At 44.7% G+C, this 20,133-nt stretch overlaps 1 protein-coding gene across 2 annotated transcripts in view; it reads left to right on the plus strand.

The window, feature by feature from the left end:
* NBN (nibrin) overlaps window positions 1–20,133 on the plus strand; it is a 443,605-nt gene that overhangs the window by 220,612 nt on the left and 202,860 nt on the right. For both annotated transcript variants that reach the window (XM_085605307.1, XM_085605308.1), the window contains one exon: window positions 1,186–1,283. In XM_085605307.1, the coding sequence (XP_085461433.1) occupies window positions 1,186–1,283 (98 nt within the window). The remainder of the gene's footprint in view (window positions 1–1,185; window positions 1,284–20,133) is intronic.

The following is a 20,133-nucleotide window of genomic DNA, read 5'->3' on the forward strand; positions in this document are numbered from 1 at the left end:
ATTAAAATAATTTGAGAAAAGCACGTTTTATCATTCCATACCCAGCACTAGATGGCAAGCATGTGCCAACCATATGATTCAACAACAGAACAATTTGAATGCTAATGTTTTCTTCAGCAGTATAATTTCTGTGCTGCAGTGATACTTTTTATTTTTTCATGTGTACACAAACATGGAAAAAGAATGCAATTCACATGCTAACTAGGGGCTAGTGGAACTTATGTAGTTTCACTCCACGGAATTCCACAGAGTTCCATAAAACCTCTGTAAGATTCCGCTGAGATTTCTGCCAATGTGAGAAAATATGCATGTTGCTTTGTAGCTTAGTGCGAGCATCGCTGAAAAATCAGCACAAACTGCACCATGCGGTGCGTAAGAACCTGCGGCCATTCGATTTTATTTTGCTGCCGCTTGAGTAAAAAATCTACTAGAGCAACAGCAAGTCTACTCAAGAATCAGCCCACCCGACCATGACCACTTGTGTAAGAAAATGGTGTTAGGCGACAACAAATCTTGCTTGTATTTCTGGATCCTCCCAGGAAAACATTCCACCACATGGCGATTGGGAGAATTTGGCCTGAACTCTGTGTTACAGGAGTACCGCGGAGTTGGCAAATTCCCCAATTCCACGGACTTCTAATGCTAATTCCTCCAGGTTGGACCTGAAAGCTTGTGCAAAAACCCAGGCCTCTGCTGAATTTACACAATACCTGAGATGGTAAAATGTTTGAATCCAGGTGCAAAGATAGTTTGGGCCTGGTTTTGCATTGTGTGCATTAGTCATAATGAGATGGTAATTGTGTTTTAGTCTAGTAGTACACTTTTTTCTAGTAGCGGTGTCTTTACATTTATTCTACACCCATCTCAGTTATTATTCTTGCTTTTTGTAATCATTTTTTGCAGTTCCATTGGATAACTCATTACTATCTGTTCTATGATGGGGTAAAGAGAAAATGTATATCTTTTTAATTAGATGCACTAATGTTTATAAATCCCATAATACATTTTCATAACTGAAAATTTACTGTGTGTGTGCCTTTTTTTGCAACTGTACATTATAAACTTACTTCGGAACTACTCTGTAACTTCAAACCAAGGGAAACTGTGTAATTAAAACTAGTTTATATAGGATGTACTCCTCCAAAACCTTTTGCAAAAACGTTACATGTATTTTGTCTTCCATAGAAAGGGCCTTAGAGCTATCCCTGAAGCGGAAATCGGACTGGCTGTGATTTTCATGTCTACAGAGACATATTGTAATGCTGCAAGCCATCCTACTGAAGGTAAAGCGAGATTACTACTTGTACATATGCACCTGTATTAGAACTGTAGTATGACTCTATGTGATGAGTCTTAGAACTGGCACCAATGGGATCTTTTATGGATTTCTCCTGGTTTAGCGTGGCACAAGATCGAGGGTAGATATAGCTTCCCCTGACAGTGGAAGTGTATTGACTGCATTTGTGTGACTGAAGGATGTGAACCTAGACAATGAAAAGAGGGAGGATGGAGTCAAGGTTCCCTTTAGAAATTCAATGGTGTACTTGTTTGCAGAGGGCTACTAATTTGTTTTCCGGATTTCTGGCATTAGGTAGGTGGTATGGCTAAGGGATGGGACACTGCAATTTCTGTTCAGGGTGAGAAAGCTTCTTGGCAGTACCTAGAAGAGTTCTTCCTTCAAAGATTAATTTGTAAAAAGTTCCTTTGAAAAGAGAAAAGTGGAGTTCAATATTCAGGGCTACCACGTTTGTGGGAAGTGCAAAGCGTGCAGATTCAGCAGTAGCAAGAGTCAATTTGAGATCCTAGTCCATCAGAAAAAGAAAAGTATAAAGACGTTTATTACATGAATTTCTAAAGTAGGGGTGTGTAGAATCATATGTCCCTGCTATATAAAGTGTATAGAAAGTACAATATACCGGTTAAGAAGTGTATATTGGAAAATATATGCACCATAAAACACCATGACAAACATTTCCCTGCCACCAGGCATTACAATGAAGTACATACAAATGAACTAGAAATGAAGAAGCATTATGGTATTGATAGCATTCTACAGCAAGGTAAAGGAAATTGATGTTGAGGCAAATGGAGTCTCGATACATTATTGATTTAGAAACTAAATCCCCACAAGGCTAAGTACAGATGAAGAAATGAAAGAACATTTATGATTCTCTGGGGGCTAGCCTTAATGTGCTATTTTAATATGCTTTTAATCTATCTTGATTATAATCTGATAAAACATTTTGGCAACTGACTGAATTTAGCATTTTTTATTCATATGAAACTTTGCAAATGTCCACACTGGTAGGGCCCTTACGCATTGTGATGCATGAGTATATGTGTGATGCATTCATGAATTCCTTCTTGTATCATCTTGTGCCTACTAGGCCGTATACTCTTTCTGTGATACAAATGAGCTTGTCATATTTGTCAGTTATTCTATATTGTTTGGTTTTGCTGGTCATTTAAACTGAATTATGAGTTTTATAAGGCAACATTTACCCACTGCTGGTGATGGCTAATTATGACTGAAGTTACTTATAGTGCAGATCTATGGTATGGATGACATGATATTTTCAACCACGAGGAATACATTTATTAAAATGTACCCTATCTCCGTGATATGATCACTTATACACCCAATGAGTTTACATGGTAATCTGAATTGACCGGTAGGTAGCAGAAATCAACTAATGCATGTTTAACTAATGGAATATTTTGGTTATATGCTATAAATACTACTCTTTGAGGGAACTTCCTTCTGTGCCACTTCAACATGCAGAGTCTAAACCGAATATAAATTCACTTACTATCACCTTACAGTTAAAAAATAATACTATTTATTTAAATTCAGTTAAAAAATATCAAATCACATTTAAAAAAACATGTTTCCTCAACAATCAAAGAGATTTTCCACATACTTATCACATAGTAAGAACATAAATCATTGCATATTCATGTCATACACAAAATCTTTTTTCAGAATTCCTATACAGTTTATACATAAAATCATTAAACAAAATTTCTGTCGACGTGTCGTTTCGGTGGATTTAAGTATGGTTCACACTGCTTTCATTTGGACATAGCATTAAAAACAGAAAATGAATATGTGTAGCCGGCAGACCCTTTTTGTGGTCCTATTTTCTTATAGCCCTCAATCATATAATGACAATCGTATTTACAACAGGATTTCCGCTGATATATGGAAGTGAGGAACTGAAAAAGCTGACTCTATAATAAAAGTATGACTTATCTCTATCTTATAAGTGTAGTTTGACTTTACTCTGAGCTAAAAGGGTAAGCAAACATAGCGGCGAGAGTTTGCTGCTAAATACCAAAGAAAGCATTTTGCGTAACACATGAAAGGGCGGAATAGAACATTTGACCCAGGGATGGGGTCCTCGAGGCCCGTAGAGGCTTGGGGAGAGGCTGTTCTCCCTTCACCCAATAAAAAAGAAAACAGCCCTTGGGGTGGGATCCCCAGGGCCGTAAAGGCTCAGGGAGGAGGAATGCACACCCCCTACCTCCAATAATTATAAAAAAGGTTGTTTCATGTGGGCATTGGGACACACAAATTAAAATACAAAACAAAATGAATAATAAATGAACGGCAAGAGCTGCTTATTCATTATTCACTTCTCCTTGTAGGAGCTCACTATAATGCCCTGTGAAGGAGCTTTGATTTTTTTTTTTTTACACCAAACATTTTTTTTATTTTCCGGTGGGGAGGAGGTCTGCACGGAGCGCAACAACCTCCGAGCAACGTTAAAAATAAAAAATAAAACAGTAAGTCCTTGTATCCATGACAGTAGGGGAGCTTACCTTATTTTTTTAAATCACTCCAAGCTGGAACTCTATGCTCTTCAGCTGGAGTGCAAGGCCCTCTTGTGGTTGTTTTTATGATTGTGCTTTGTGGGCTGAAAAATATATATTTTAAAACATTAACGTTTCAGCCTACAAAAAACAATATTAAAAACTATGTTAAAAGACTCACAGACATGTAGATTATTTTTTTAATTTAATGTTTTTATAATATTCATTATTATTAAATATTGCTTTGTGTGAATTACTGAAATATATATTGGATTAAAAATATTGGTGATTTTTGAAGAAAGGTGATAGATCTCCTTTACATATACTGATATTCTCATCCCTTGATAAAGCCAATAGGCCCACTTTTTATATTTTGGTGTTGTTACTCTTTGACAAAGTCAGCAAGTCTGCCTGAGTGAGGCCAGGACCTGTGAGACCAACTGCACGCTGTGTATGCCAGACAGCTGTGCGTGCCATGGGGTTGCTTGCCTGTGATGGGTCGGACTCCAGGCCTTGCGGACAAGCCAACCCCACGCCACAGCCTTTGACCCTGCGCGGTATGGGGTTTGATGCTCACGAGGCATTTGACGCACCTGCAGTGCTGGGTTGGCTTTATGTATGGTAATAGAATATTACTTTATGTTGAATGAACCTTAGAAATTCACTGAAAAAAACAAAGGTTAAAGTGATGTGATAGTTAGGACTTGTAATGTTGTCTTAGTTTACCTAAAAAAAACCTTGGAAATTCACTGAAACAAACAAAGGTTAAAGTGATATTATAGTTAGGTGAAAATTTAAGTGACAACGTTTATGATTTAGACTCAAAAGCCTACTGAATTTCACCAGTTATAGTTATCTTGAGTTACTTTCCATATTTTATAGTGGGTACTGGTAGAACACAGTTCTGTCCAGGTGTGGTACCAGCTTTTAGAGTTTGCCGTTGAATAAACAGGCTTGGGTGCTATCAGTCTCATTGTGCTGCCTTTTTGAAAAAAAATATCTTGAGAAAAGCTGAAGTGATTTTTTTGTTTTTTTAATGTCGAGTGTTCAGTTTTGCTGATTGTTAGCTTTTTAATGTCCTATTAGCCATTTGGGAGACCGTGTAACAGCAGTTTAATTTATTTCAGTACTATCGTATTTCTTTTAGTTGTTAATTGTGTACCTTTTTTTACAATTAAAAACTCAATGAAACTCAATAGAGAAAAGGCTGCATTAATCATCACCAGATTTTGCCATCTTAACACCATGCTAGAGAGCCCCTCTTCAGTTCCAATACGAAGGGTATTGAAGGCCAACCTCCTGTAGGAAAGTAGGATCTGCTTCTTACGGTTACCCCCACCTTTTTTGCTTGATGTTTCACTGTTTTGAGTAGTCTGGCAGGGATCCTGCTAATCATGACCCCAGCCTATCTGCTTTCTCCCTTAAATTGACATACATATACTTTGGTACACTCCAGATTGGATACTGGGGTACCCTTCTCAGTCCCTAGTATATGGTACACCATGTACCCAGGGCATAGGTACCCCAGAGGCCTACCATGGGCTGAAGCATGTATTATGCCATTATGCCACCCATGAAAGGCCATGCAAAATGGAACCCTAGGTCTTCTACTACAGCCTAAGTAAGAAGGTACTTGCAACACTTACATTAGATATAGGTTCACTATATCTATAGTCTCTACACTTAAAACTTATAAGTCAACCGTATAGCAGGCCTTAACAATCCTGAAGGCAGGGTGCTGGGTTTTTCGTGAGAGGGTGCCCCTGCATGAGCAGAGTCTCTCTGCAGTCTTTGGAGACCATTCTCCTGGGATGTCTGTGACTCAGACGGACATATAGGTAAAGGTGCATTATATACTCGTGGTAAATGCTATCTCGAAAACGGCTGCATAGAAACTTATCGAGTTTGTTGTCAAACACATTGGAATCATACCTCCACACCAGTAACTGGTTGTCAGGTGTCAGCAGCGCAAGAAGGAGTAATGTGCCACTAACCTCTGCGTAGCAGCCAGCAGGGACGATATCGTGCAGAGAATTTTCCCTTCTCACCAGGACACTGCCTCCCCCCACAGTATGGCTAAACACAGCTATGGAGGCGAGCACCCCACGGAAAAGGGAAGGGGATAAAGCAATAAAAGGGAACACAAAACAAGCATAAAACACATGCGTCAATTGTCACACCTCACACAACAGGCTTAAGCCCTTTTCCTGATGGTCATTCACCATGTACCTGGAATTAACGTGGCAGCCTGTTCGTACTTTGACCATGTAGGTCTACCACAGTAGGACTGGTTCGTAGACGTTACGTCTTTTCTGCAACCCACTAGATAGGCAGATTATGTGCCACTCCACCCCTGTTTCCTCACAGCAGGCAGGAGTGCACACTTCAATAGGTTTCTGACTCTGTTCTGTCGCACAGCTTCTATTTGTAAACGTATCTCCCAGGTTTAGGAATCCACCGAGGTGCAAATCCAAGAAAGCACATCAAAGGAAAAACGCGCGCTAATATGGAGGAGGACTCCCTTTGTGAAGTAGAGGTGTACAAATATAGGGCGCTTCGCGGTGACAACACAGTACCTGTCCGTTCCCCAGCCGGGAAACGGGAAGCGCTGCCCAGGGGAGAAAAACGCGCTGTAGGCGCAATCCGGGTTTTCTTGCTGCTCCTCTGTCGCCTGTTTTGGAAATCAGCTCAGCGGAAGATTAAAACGGGTGGATTCCCGTTTTTCTGTAGTGCGCGCCTTGATTCTTTTGAAGTCCTCTACTGATACTCCAAAATGCTGGCAAAGTACGGGGAAAGTAATCGGCTGAATCCAGTCCGCGGGAAGGAAAGCGTCCGCACGTCTCTATGGTCCGGAAAGGATTGTCAAGCGCCTCCCCCTTGCCCCGAATGCGCTTTTGTATCAGGAAGTAGACGTGGAAGACTCTCTGTCGCACGGCAACGGCCTACTGCCTTCTGGGATTCACAGTGCAGGAAGTCGCCTGGCCTTTCATACCACTGCCCTTTCACACGGGGAAGGAATACGCGGTGAAAGCGTCCCTGTCTGCCTCTATGTAAGTGAAGGATCGCGACAGAACCCCCTCTTAAGGATCGCCGACTCGGCGGTCGTCCTGGCTTTCCAGGTTTAGCCTCGTGGAAGCGTTCAATGAGATCAGGGCAGTAGAGGTTCTGTACCGGTACCCATGTCCTTTCTTCCACCCCGAACCCTTTCCATTCCACCAAATACTGCACTCGTCCCCTTACCAAACGGGAATCTAGGAGTTCCTGAACTTCGTATATCTCCTGTCCCTCAATTTCCATAGGGAGGGGGCATTCCGGCAACCTCATGTTGCTAGGACATGGTTGGAGCAAGGAAACGTGGAAAACGGGGTGAATGCGCCGTGACGGGGGCAAAGATGGCTTCATAGCCATGGGGTTAATGGTTTCTACTATGTTATAGGGACCTATGTATTTGGGTTTCAGTTTATTTGCCCCCTTAAGTTGCAGGTTCTTTGTAGCTAGCCACACCGTGTCCCCCACCTTGTATTCCGGTCCGCAAAGCGTTTGTGCGCCGCTTGTGCCATGGTGAGGTGTTGTTTTGTGTCCTGTAACACAGCTCTTAGATGTGCATGGTGTTCGTGAACGCTAGGGACCGGGGTCTGGACGGGCCATTCAAAAGGAGCATGTTAGGATGGTGTCCATACAAACAGAAGAATGGAGAACACCCTAGTGTGAAGTGTTCTGCGTTGTTGTAGGAAAATTCAGCCGTCTACTGTAGCGTGACCCAATCCATAGCGTTCTGGAGGGTAAAACATCAAAGGTATTGCTCTAGGGTCTGGTTTAGGCGTTCCGTATTTCCGTCTGTCTGGGGGTGATAGCTAGTGGACAGCCTGGCGTCGATATTCATGGCCTTACATAACGCTCTCCAGAATCGGGAGGTGAACTGCGTGTCCATAACGAAAACGCTGGGCAGCCCGTGGGCTCTGACTACATGTTGCAGAAAGACAAGGGCTAACTCTGAGGATGATGGTAACCCTTTCAATGGTATGAAGTGTCCCATCTTGGTCAAATGATCCACGACCACCAGCACAACCGTGTAACCTCTACAGGGGGGCATTTCCACGGTAAAATCCATCAACACCGTGTGCCAGGGTCGTGGAGGGATAGGCAAGGGTCGCAGCAGTCCCACTGGTTTGGAGTGACCGGCCTTTCCTTGAGCACACACTGAACACCTACTGAGGTACTCTTTCATATCCTTCCTTACCGTAGGCCACCAGAAGGAGCGTTCAATCCAGGCAATTGTTTTGTAGGTTCCCAGGTGTCCTCCTAACGTTGTATCATGAGCCCACGACAGGACCTGTAATTGAAGATCGGTGGTTGGCACATACAGAGCATGGTAACGGTACAGTAGTTCTTTGTTTTCCGCTCGGTGTCCGGGTTCTTCTTGGATCCAGGCCTGGACATCGATATTGGCAAGGGAAATCCTAACATCGTCTAGGAAGTCCTGGGAGGTGAGTAAGGCTATGGTCAGTTCTTCGACGGTTCCCTCCGCGAGAATCAAGGGGGGGGTCCAGATTCTCTGTTTCTATGGGATCCTCAGGGTCTTCAATGCGTGATAGGGCATCTGCCTTCCCATTTTGTGGTGCGGGTCTGTACTTGATGACGAAATCGTAATCGGAGAAAAAGAGCGTCTATCGCAGCTGTCGGGGTGTGAGTGCCTTGGCTGTTTTAAGGAATAACAGATTCCGGTGGTCAGTGGAAAATTCGATTGTGTGGCGAGCACCCAGGAGGTAGTGTCGCCATTCTTCACAAGCCCTTTTTATCGCAAGCAACTCCTTGTCGGAGATGGAGTAGTTTATTTCGCTGGCTGTGAGTTTTTTAGAGAAATACACTACAGGGTGTAGCTGTCCCGTCTGTGGGTGTCGCTGGGACAGAACTCCCCCTTTGGCATACTGAGAAGCGTCCGTTTCCACCACGAAAGGGAGAAAAGAATCAAGATGCCGCAATATAGGGGCCTGGGTGAATCTGTTTTTCAGGTCTTGAAACAACTGTTTGGCCTCCTCTTCCCACACAAAAGGGGCATTTTTTCTCAGTAACCGGGAAATGGGATGAATAATCCTCGAGAAGTCTTTGATAAATCCCCTGTAATAGTTGGCGAATCCTAGGAAGCTCTGTACTGACTTCATGTGATGTGGGGTTTTCCAGTGGGTGATCGCCTCAACCTTGTTTACACCCATTTGAAACCCATCCGCGTTGTTCACGTAGCCCAGAAAAGCTACCTCTTGGACGTGGAACAAACATTTTTCCAGCTTGGCATACAGGGAATGTCTTTGGAGCCGTTCCAACACTGCCTTGACATGCGTGACGTGGTCCTTGAGACAAGGCGAATAGATGAGGATATCGTCTATATATACCACACAGAAGATGTCCTATAGGCCCCGCAACACCTCATCCATGAAATATTGGAAGGCCGCTGGGGCGTTGCAAAGCCCAAAGGGCATCACCCTGTATTCGAAAAGCCCAAATTTGGTCCGGAAGGCGGTCTTCCATTCTTCCCCGCTCTTTACCCTTACGAGGTGATATGCACCCCTCAGATCTAATTTGGTAAAGTAACGAGCTCCCTTGAGTTGATCCAAGAGCACAGGAATCAAAGGAAGAGGGTAGCGGTTCTTCACTGTCACACTGTTTAACGCTCTGTAGTCGATACACGTCCGTAAGTCATCACAATCCTTCTTCGGTATAAAAAAATGAGGGGACGATGCCGGTGAAGAGGAATGTGTGATGAATCCGGATGCCAGGTTCTCCTCCAGGTAGTTCTTTAAGTACCGTGTTTCTGGTTCTGTCAGAGCGTATACCCGACTGCATGGTATGTCCGCTCCGGGTATCAACTCGATGCAGCAGTCATGTGCTCTGTGTGGAGGTAGTTGGGTTGCCTTCTGTTTGTCAAAGAGAGATTTGTACTCCCGGTAAGCTTCGGGTAGAGTGATCGGGTTCTCACACGCTACGGTAGTACAGGCGTTTGCCAACAGAAAGGCTTGTGTCTTGAAGATCTTCTCTGGCACGGTCGTCTTCTTTGTGCAGTGCACCTTGCAGTAAGGAGAACTCATGGAAACGGTGCGTGCAGCCCAGCTAACAACGGGGTCATGCAAGGTGAGCCACGGCATGCCTAGGATAAGACGGAACTGTGGTGCGTCGATATGGTCAAACGGTATGTACTCGTAGTGATCCGTACTAAGCAGCATTAGCAGGGGTTGGGTATGACTTATGACGGATCTGGATGTCAACGTTGATCCATCCACTGCCCTCACATTTTCAGGGGTCTTTTTCTTTTCCCAGGACACTCCAATGCTCCGTGCGTATGTTTGATCCATGTAGTTTCCCGTCGCTCCTGAATCGAGCAAGGCCTCCACCTGCAATACGGTAGACCCTCCAACCCATAGAGAGACGCCGACATTCAGATGTGCCACCGCAGGTTGGATGGTATTAGTAATGACAGGGGGCGGATCCAAGATGGCGGAGTGAGGATCTGTGCCGAGTAGCTCACCTGGAGGCTCCTCTCTTTCCCTTCTCTGGCGTAATGTTTGCGATCTGAGAGGCTGCAATTGGATGTAACGCTCATACTCAGGAAGACAGCGGGCGTTTTCCGAGGAGCGAAAAGAAATCGAAGCCGGTCTTGGAGCTCTTTGAAACTGGGAGTGGTAGCGGTGGTGGCAGCTCTCACTGATGCTAAGGCTTTCGGATACTGTTTGGCTTTTTCGGCAGACGATTCGAGGTCTGCTTGGGAGCTCGGGGCTCGGCTGGCTTAGCCTTAATCTCCGTGCCGTCTCTCATACTTGGTGGCTAAGGAGAATGTCCCTAAAAAATCCGCCACGAACAACGCGGAATAGTAAGCAAACAACAGGAGCAGCGGCCCCTCCGGCTGTAACTGTCCGAGCAGCAGTGGTGGCTGCGCTTCCCCCAATCGTTTTGGTTACTGGAGCTGGTGGAACTTCCGCGGATGGACATCTTGCTACGGAAGGGGAGCAGACGGATTTCGAAACACTGCCAGCACCATTACCATCAGCTGGGCCATTGCAGCAGGAAAGAGGAAATACCAGCAAACAGGTATTGAGACCACCTATTTTACTAGCGGGCTCGCATATAAAGAACTCTGGTAGAAATGTAGCCAAGACAGCGGTGAAATCTTCGGTAAGAAGGGGGGGGCCGGCCGGGGGCGAAGCAGACTGTGTTTCTTATGCCTTAGAAGCTATCCCCCTAAAAACTACTCCTGCTTCTAAGGAGGTACTCTTGGGTAATACAAAAACATGCGATGTACAGGGGCTTAAACAATCAAACTCACCTACCTGTAACACTACTCTCGTGGAGCCTGAAGGGATACTTACTGGCCCCTCAATGGAACAGACACGGGTCGAAGAGCCAATTATCACCACAACGGCTGAAACTGCTGAAACTCCGTGTTTCGGCTTAAACACGGTTGTACAGATTTCGGCTGGAGGGGTGAGCACCGTCACTTTGGATTCAATGTCTGTCGCCGAACCTATTAGAGGCTCTCAATATATGTTGCAAGATATTGGGACATTTGAAGCAGCGGCGCATATCTCCAGGAAAGGAGAGATAGCAGGGGGGTCCGCGGTGTTCACTGAGTCCACCGAACATACTGAACATACGGAGCATACTGAGCTTACTGAACCTATTGAGCAAGATTCCTTTGAGGACTATGATGTAGAGACCGGGACAGAGGACGAGGTGGGGGAGAGAAGTACTATCATACAGATAGTAAGGCAAAATCTCGTGCAGGAAGAGGACGCAAACTTAAAAGCAAGTCCAGGGCCAAAAGAGGAGGCAAGGCTGTTGCTTTATCAAATCGGCCTATCATAAACAACAATCAAAATTCAAAGAAGATTTATCTGGACAAAAGTCCTTTAAGAAAATGGATTGAAGCAAAAGGCCTGGTTAAAAACATGACGCTGAGATTGTCAGGGGTAAGCCCTATAGAATCCATAGAACCTACAGAGTTTCTGCCTACTATAGAAATGCTTCATCCTGCCGGCAGTTCCACTATATTGGAAAATAATACCCTAACTCCCCCACTCAACCTGTTACCGGACGGGCCAATTGATCAAGAACAGCTCCTGACTCAAGAACATGTGGGCGATCCCCTAGTACGGGTAGGTGAAAATTTACAATCTAATGTAATCGGAGCTCTATCATCAACGAGCAATGCCTCCCCCCCCCCTCCACAGGGAGCCCTTCTTTTGCAACGATATTTCCTCTAGCCAATCCAGCTATGGGTAAACATCAACGTACTGTTAAAAATGGATCAGGGCAAGAAGCGACTGACCTCTCTTCATTAGATACCATACTTCAGATCCTGAGTGACCAACGGGTTGAAGCTCAGGAGCATTATCTTCAACTGAGGGAGGACAATAGTAAAGTACAATTTTCTCTGCAAGAGCTTACTACTAAACTGGGGGGGATCTCGCAGGATATTGTCGGACTTCAACAACGGGTGGTCGAGATCGAGGAAACAAGCACAAAACCGATGGCTGCAGTTGACAAACATGATACCCAGCTGTCAGTGCTCCAACTAAAGGTGGAAGATCTGGAAAACCGACAGAGACGATCCAATTTGAGATTCTTTGGGATACCAGAAGGGTCTGAGGGCTCTGACTCGAGGGCTTATCTAGTGGGGCTGCTTCAGAAAGCTTTCCCAGACCTTGCAGATTGGGACTGGGACTCACAAATTCAGCGTGCTCATCGTCTACCCTTGGTTCTGTAAATAGGGAAAATCAGTTTCCACGCCCCTTTCTAATTTTTTTTGGTAACTTTTTACTGCGCCAAGCAGTTTGGCAGAGAGCTCGTCCTAACGCCCCTATAGTTATAGGCGAGTTTTCAATTTTTGCTCGCTCTGATCTAAGTAAGGAAACAATGGATAGACGCTGGATGCTCTGTAAATTGATTGATCCTATTAAATCCAGTGGAGGACAGGCATTTCTTCAGGAACCCGCCCGTCTCAAGGTCATCAAAAACGGACGTACCCACTTCTTTAATGACGCAAAAGAAGCTAGTATTAATGCGGGCAAGAGCTAGACTCAAAATTAACCTGAAGATTTAGTTCCAATTAAAATGTGTAAATATAATTCATAAATGGCATGTGTTTGCCGGGCCTTCCACTTAGAAACATTGGTTGTTTATGGGGGTCTTCTCATTCTTATTGTTTTCTTAAAGAGGAGGGAGGAATGGTGCCTCCTAGGTGACTTGCTGCGTGCGCTGCCTTTCCAGCGGCAGCCGCTAATGAAGGGTGGCTCTGGGGTGAGAGCCAGGTGGGAGAAGGGAGGGGGGGGGGAATCTAGTAAAAATTGTTTTCAGGCTGATGGGGAAGACTGTGGTGAGGACATATTAGTTTTATTTGTTTGGTTTATATGCAAAGAAACAGGAAACATAGTAGGACATCTGGAGATGGGTTTAAGGTTTTTATCACTTACAAATGTATGAAATAAAGTGCCAAGCTTGGAACGTAGCGGGGCTAAATAGCAAAAACAAGAGATTTCTGATTACAGAAGAATTAAAACTACACAACCCTCATATTGCTCTTCTCTCTGAGACACATATCGCTGGGAAGGATAAGAAACTACTTAATCAACTGGGATATGATATTGTGGTATGCTCTACCCTCGGGTACTCCATCAGGGGGGTGGCCATCCTTAAGGATAAACGTTTAGGATTGAAATATTACAGAACTCTTGCGATAAGGAGGGCAGATGGGCAGTTGCTCAGATCAGCCTTGAGAACCATAAATTTGTTTTATGCGTGGTGTATGGCTCTAATACAGACGAACCGTTGCTCTTTGACCAGCTGAATATTAAACTTTTGGATTGGGAGGGAGAACTTATCATTATGGGGGACTTCAATTGTATTATGGATTATAATATAGACACAACCAGGCCCGGTAGCTACCAAAGGATGCGCAAAACCAGGTCGTCTATTCTTGACCTATGCCGTATCCATAATATTAAAGACGCATGGCGGCGTTTATATCCAAAAATACCAGGATACACATATTATTCAGCGCCTCATAAACTTTGTTCAAGACTGGATATGGCATTAATAAGTGATAACCTATTAAAGGTCAGCTCCATGGTTTTATGCCCCCGAATCTCTTCGGATCATAACGCAATAATGCTGATATTTACTATAGCACACACTAGGACCTCTCCTAGACCATTCTCCTTTCCAAGATATTTAGTTTCAGACTCACACTATATGATGCAACTTAAATCGCACCTCATAGAATTCATAGACATCAACATGGATTCAGCTGCATGCTGCACGGTTTGGGACGCTTGCAAAGCAAGTATTAGGGGTTTTACTCAGGACTATGGGATTAGACAAAATTTGGAACGTAGGAAACACAACGCCCTGTTGATTTAAAAAATAACTACTCAAGAAGAAATACTGGCCTCAGCACTCCGATTAAATTCATTAACGACCACAGAAATCGGCCTTAAACTTGGCCTATTAAAAAATGAAGCAAAGACTAAGTTTATTCAGAAGAGGAGTACTAGCATTCATAAACTTAAAATAGCACAATATGAGGGGGGGGGGTAAAATTGGCAAAATTTTGGCCTATAAAGTTGCTGAGGACAGAGCACGTACTTTGATTACAAGTATCCGGGGGGACGGCAATAAAATCTATAAACAGCCACCAGACATACTAGAACAATTTGCTGATTTCTATAGAACATTATATACCCCAGAAAGCGCACCTAATCTAGATACAATTCGGGATTATGTTGACGAGCATTTAATAGACTTACAGAATATCTCAGGATTGGACTCACTGTCTGACAATATAACCATGGCAGAATTACATCAGGCCATAGCCTTACTACCCGCAGGAAAAGCGACGGGGGAGGACACAATACCTTTGGAGATATATAAAGCGTGTTTAGCAGAATTGGAATCTCTGTTATTGAAGGTATTGCATTCTGTTGGGCTAAATGGAAAAGCTCCTAAATCATGGAACAGGGCGAAAAAAATCTTTTTTCTGAAGAAAGACAAACCGAAGGAGGAGAGAGGTTCATACTGACGCAAAAATATTTAGCGTTAAGATTGTCCCCTATCCTTCCTCAAATTATTAACCCACAGCAACACGGATTTATAACTGGGAGAGACACTACAATGCATGTAAACATGGCTATTACGGCATTTGATGTAGCAGAGGTAGAGTCCACCCCACTCGGCATGATCTTGTTAGACGCCGAGAAGGCTTTTGACCGAGTGGGGTGGGACTATCTCTGGTGCGTCCTGTCTAAAATGGGGTTTGGGGGGCAATTTTTGCGGGGTATACAGGCTTTGTATGATAATCCAACGGCATGTACTAGCTACGGGGGCCTGACCTCTTCAGATTTTTTAATTTTACGTGGTACTCGTCAGGGATAACCCTTATCACCCCTCTTATTTGCCCTCTCATTGGAACCTTTTTTGTTTGCTCTTCAGTCCCAAACCCAGATTGCACCTTTTAGGTCTGGTTCACAGGTGCTAAAAATAACAGCATATGCTGACGACATTGCGGTCTACTCACAAGATATTGTGGAGGCACTACAAGGTATCGTCTTAGAGGCAGGTAAATTCGGGAATGTGTCTGGGTATAAACTTAACCTACAAAAGACGCAAATCATAGCTAATTATACCCTAGCCGTGGCGGTTCCCGAGATCTGTAAAGTTCCTACATATCTAGGGGTCAAATTAACGGCCAAACTACAGGAAATTAATAACATAAATTATAACGAATTAACTAAATCTACTGTTCTACTATTAAAAAAGTGGCATAAACTGCCTTTGAACTTGATTGGCAGAATTAATCTAATTAAGATGAAGGTACTGCCTAAATTTGTGTACCTATTTCGATCTATCCCACTGGCTCTAAATAATATGTTTTTTAAGCAATTAGATGGAGCACTCAGCAGATTTATCTGGGGCTACAAAAAAGCGAGAAGGTCGCTGAATCTTTTGAAAAACAACACGAATGTGGGAGGGCACAATTTTCCTGATTTTAAGCTGTATTTTTGGTCTGCTTTTGTTATGCGCATCCGCTCTTTACTTAACAGAGGAGGGGCACTTTTCTTTCATTCTTTCATGTTAAAACATGATTCAAATATGTTCTTGCTATGAGCAAATGACCCTAATTACTTCAAAAGAGTCAAATTTAAGACCGCAAGAGACCTAATAAAGATCTGGGGCAATATATTAACTTTCTGCAAAACTACCTTCTTCCACTCAAAGCTACAGCTGTGGGGCAATCCGGGCCTTCCAGGAATTTTCAACGATAACAACGCTCATAGTTGGTCTAGGTTAGGCATCAGTGTCTTAGGGGATCTATATGGTACACAAGGGTTTTTAGATTTTAACACTCTTAAACTGTTATATGATCTACCCGAAACTATGAGGTACAAACACCTACAGATGCACGACTATCTGATCAACAAAAAACAGGTTCTGGAGGTTTCAGATAGTGACATATGGACCTGTCTATACTCTTTAAAAAAACAAATCAGTAATAAGTAATACTTACAGTCTCTTAAACGGTCTTAAATCAAACGATTGCCTTAAACTTGCTGATAAGTGGGGTAGGTTTCTAGGTTTAAATATAACATCAAGAGAGATAGAGTGTTCCCTGTCAAACATCAACAAGCGTGTACGATCATCCAGTTTAAGGCTACAACAATTTAGAACAAGCTGCATGCTATACTATACGCCTGAAAGAATCTCTAAATGGTCCTCTAACAACTCCTACAGCGATCGCACGAAATGCCCCAAATGCTCCGCCGAGGCAGCCGATCTGGTACATATGTTGTTTTCTTGCCCTAGCCTTAGTGCCTTTTGAGGGGACATTCAGAAGGTTCTGAAAATCAAGCTGATTCAGCTACCCACATTTACTGCTGCTTCGGTTTTGTTAGATATCTATCCTATCTCTTTCCCACAGGCTGCCCTGGCTACTATACTCATGTCTTGTGCCAAATTAACTCTGGCCAGAGCCTGGACCTGCTCCGAACCACCTACGGTCTGGGATTGGTGGACACTGGTAATGGAGATTCACTCGATGGAGCTAGCATTAGCGAACCTTAGGGGAATACGCTCCTTGAGCAAATATGAAAAGAATTGGGGAACCTTTGTGGAATAATGGCGCTCTCTCCATCTGTTTAGTATAATCAAATATCGAGCTCCAAATGCGCTTAACAACGAGCTTCCTTTTATAAAACTCGTATCCAGGGCTATTTATTTTGGTCTTGTGTTGAAAGAATGCTATAATTTATCAGAGAATTTATACTTTGTTTTTCTATTTTTATCTGTGTTTGATTATATATATATGTCCGTCAATACATGTATTAATGTATGTTTTACTTTTCAGCCTGTCAACAAATAAAAAATAAAAAAAAAAGTATTAGTAATGACAGACGAGATCGATGTGCGTCGTCTGCCCGAACCAGCGACCTCAGTCTGACTCGGGCTCTTCAGTTTTCCGAAGGCCCTCTGGTCTCCAGAGTTGTTTGGGCCCTTGGCGTGATGTTCCGTTCCGGGAGCTGAGCCCTGGCACGGCATTCTCGAATGAAATGCCCTCCCTTTCCACAATAGAGGCAGAGCTTCATCTTTCTCCTTTTTTCCCGTTCTTCGGTAGTGAGGGGGCCTCGGATCCCCCCTATCTGCATTGTTTCTGGTCCATCGGTTTTCTTAGAGCGATCGTGAACCGGAGCCCGGGGACGGGGATATAAAGGACGTGTTTCCCCTCTATTCCTATCCCCTTTTCTCTCCTGTAGTCGGTGATCTAATTGCACCGTAAGATCTATCATTTATAAGCACGTGCAGGGCAGTTGTACCACCTGTGCCAAGACATCCTTCAGGTCTCCCCTCAGCCCTTGGTAGAATAGAGTGGTTCTCTTCTCTTGGGGCCAATCGGTCTCCACAATTAAACGGTTGAATGAGGTAATGTAGGACAACCGGTCCTGGGACCCTTGTCGCAAGGTAAGGAGTTCGCGATCCAGGGACATCATGTGAGACTTCCGATCAAAGAGATTCCTCATCTCTAAACAGAAATCCGCGAAGTTGTGTAACACAGGGTAGTTTCTTTCCATCAAAGGAATGGTCCAGCTGGCCGCGTTCCCTCCCATGTAGGACATCATGAAGGCCGTTTTTGCGGTTTTGTCCTGAAAGACTGAAGGCTTACACAAGAAGTGCAGCCGACACTGGTTGAGGAAAGTCTCAAACTTCTTGGGGTCACCATAGAAGCGTTCCGGAGGTGCCAATGGAATACTGGTGTTCTGGATCACGTGGACAGTAGGAACGGACTCGGAGGTCGGTGGGGGACCGGGAGAGGCAGCAAGGAACCCACCCCCATGTGTGGTGAAAGACGAAGGAGGGTGGACTGTTTGAGCGGCGGAATGGAGAGTGGCCCCTTAATGTAAGGACTCGACACTGGACCCTTACGTGATAGTCCCGCAACCTCCCTACGTAATGTGCTCATTTCTTTTCGCAGGTCCTGGTTCTCCAAACGCGAAGTTTGCACCTCCTGCTGCAGAGCCGTTAAGCTCTCCAGCAGCGAGGTCAACACAACATTAGTGTCCATCGTCGGGGCTGGGTGTCGTTCTTGGGCTTGACAATCTGTCAGGTGTCAGCAGCGCAAGAAGGAGTAATGTGCCACTAACCTCTGCGTAGCAGCTAGCAGGGACGATGTCGTGCAGAGAATTTTCCCTTCTCACCAGGACACTGCCTCCCCCCACAGTATGGCTAAACACAGCTATGGAGGCGAGCACCCCGCGGAAAAGGGAAGGGGATAAAGCAATAAAACACTGCCGGGAATTCTTGCTTCCTGGGTCTGCTCTAGGTGTGTACATAGGCGACCTGCATTGGAGGACACAGGGAAACACAAAACAAGTATAAAATACACGCGTCAATTGTCACACCTCACACAACAGGCTTAAGCCCTTTTCCTGGTGGTCATTCACCATGTACCTAGAATTAACGTGGCAGCCTGCTCGTACTTAGACCATGTAGGTCTACCTCAGTAGTACTGGTTCGTAGACGTTACGTCTTTTCTGCAACCCACTAGATAGGCAGATTATGTGCCACTCCACCCCTGTTTCCTCACAGCAGGCAGGAGTGCACACTTCAATAGGTTTCTGACTGTCCTGTAGCACAGCTTCTATTTGTAAACGTATCTCCCAGGTTTAGGAATCCACCGAGGTGCAAATCCAAGAAAGCGCTTCAAAGGAAAAACGCGCGCTAATATGGAGGTGGACTCCCTTTGTGAAGGAGAGGTGTACAAATATAGGGCGCTTCGCGGTGACAACACAGTACCTGTCCGTTCCCCAGACGGGAAACGGGAAGCGCTGACCAGAGGAGAAAAACGTGTGTAGGCGCGGTCCGGGTTTTCTTGCTGCTCCTCTGTCGCTTGTTTTGGAAATCAGCTCAGCGGAAGATTAAAACGGGTGGATTCCCGTTTTTCTGTAGTGCGCGCTTTGATTCTTTTGATGTCCTCTACTGATACTCCAAAATGCTGGCAAAGTACGGGGAAAGTAATCGGCTGAATCCAATCCACGGGAAGGAAAGCGTCAGCACGTCTCTATGGTCCAGAAAGGATTCTCAAGCGCCTCCCCTTTGCCCCGGATGCGCTTTTGTATCAGGAAGTAGATCTGGAAGACTCTCTGTCGCACGGAAACGGCCTAATGCCTTCTGGGATTCGCAGTGCAAGAAGTCGACTGGCCTTTCATACCGCTGCCCTTTCACACGGGGAAGGAATACGCAGTGAAATTGTCCCTGTCTGCCTCTATGTAAGGGAAGGATTGCGACACTGGTGTGGGAGGTATGATTCCACCCTTCTGAAGCAAGCTTCTTGGGGTCACTGGTCTTACTGTGGCCAGCCTTCTCAACCTGGACAGCACAAAATGGATGCTGCTGACCAGAGACACTTTTCTGCCCTCCTACTGTTGAGCCAAGCTTGAGCAGAGGAAGGCAGCACAGTAGGCATCCTGTCACAGGGAGATGTGACCACCTCCCAGACAGGATTTAGTGTATTGGGCCTGGGTGGGTGCACTCTGAGAGTGCCTGAATGCCTGCACTTGGGCCACATTTGGTGTCTCTGTGCATAGTCCAGCTCAAACCAGCTCTGGGAGCCATTGGCTCCTGCTCTGGCGTGAAACTGGTCAAAGGACATAGGTGTAGCCTCCCCTCTGTCCTGCTCCTCCCCTAAGAAGGTCCCCTGAAACTGTCCAACCCTCTCCCGTGGGTATAAAATGGGTTACCTCGCTACAGGACATTGGATTTTACGTGGACAAGATTCTACAAAGA

Source organism: Triturus cristatus, chromosome 5_1 (genome assembly GCF_964204655.1).
Source record: "Triturus cristatus chromosome 5_1, aTriCri1.1, whole genome shotgun sequence".
Classification (NCBI taxonomy): domain Eukaryota; kingdom Metazoa; phylum Chordata; class Amphibia; order Caudata; family Salamandridae; genus Triturus; species Triturus cristatus.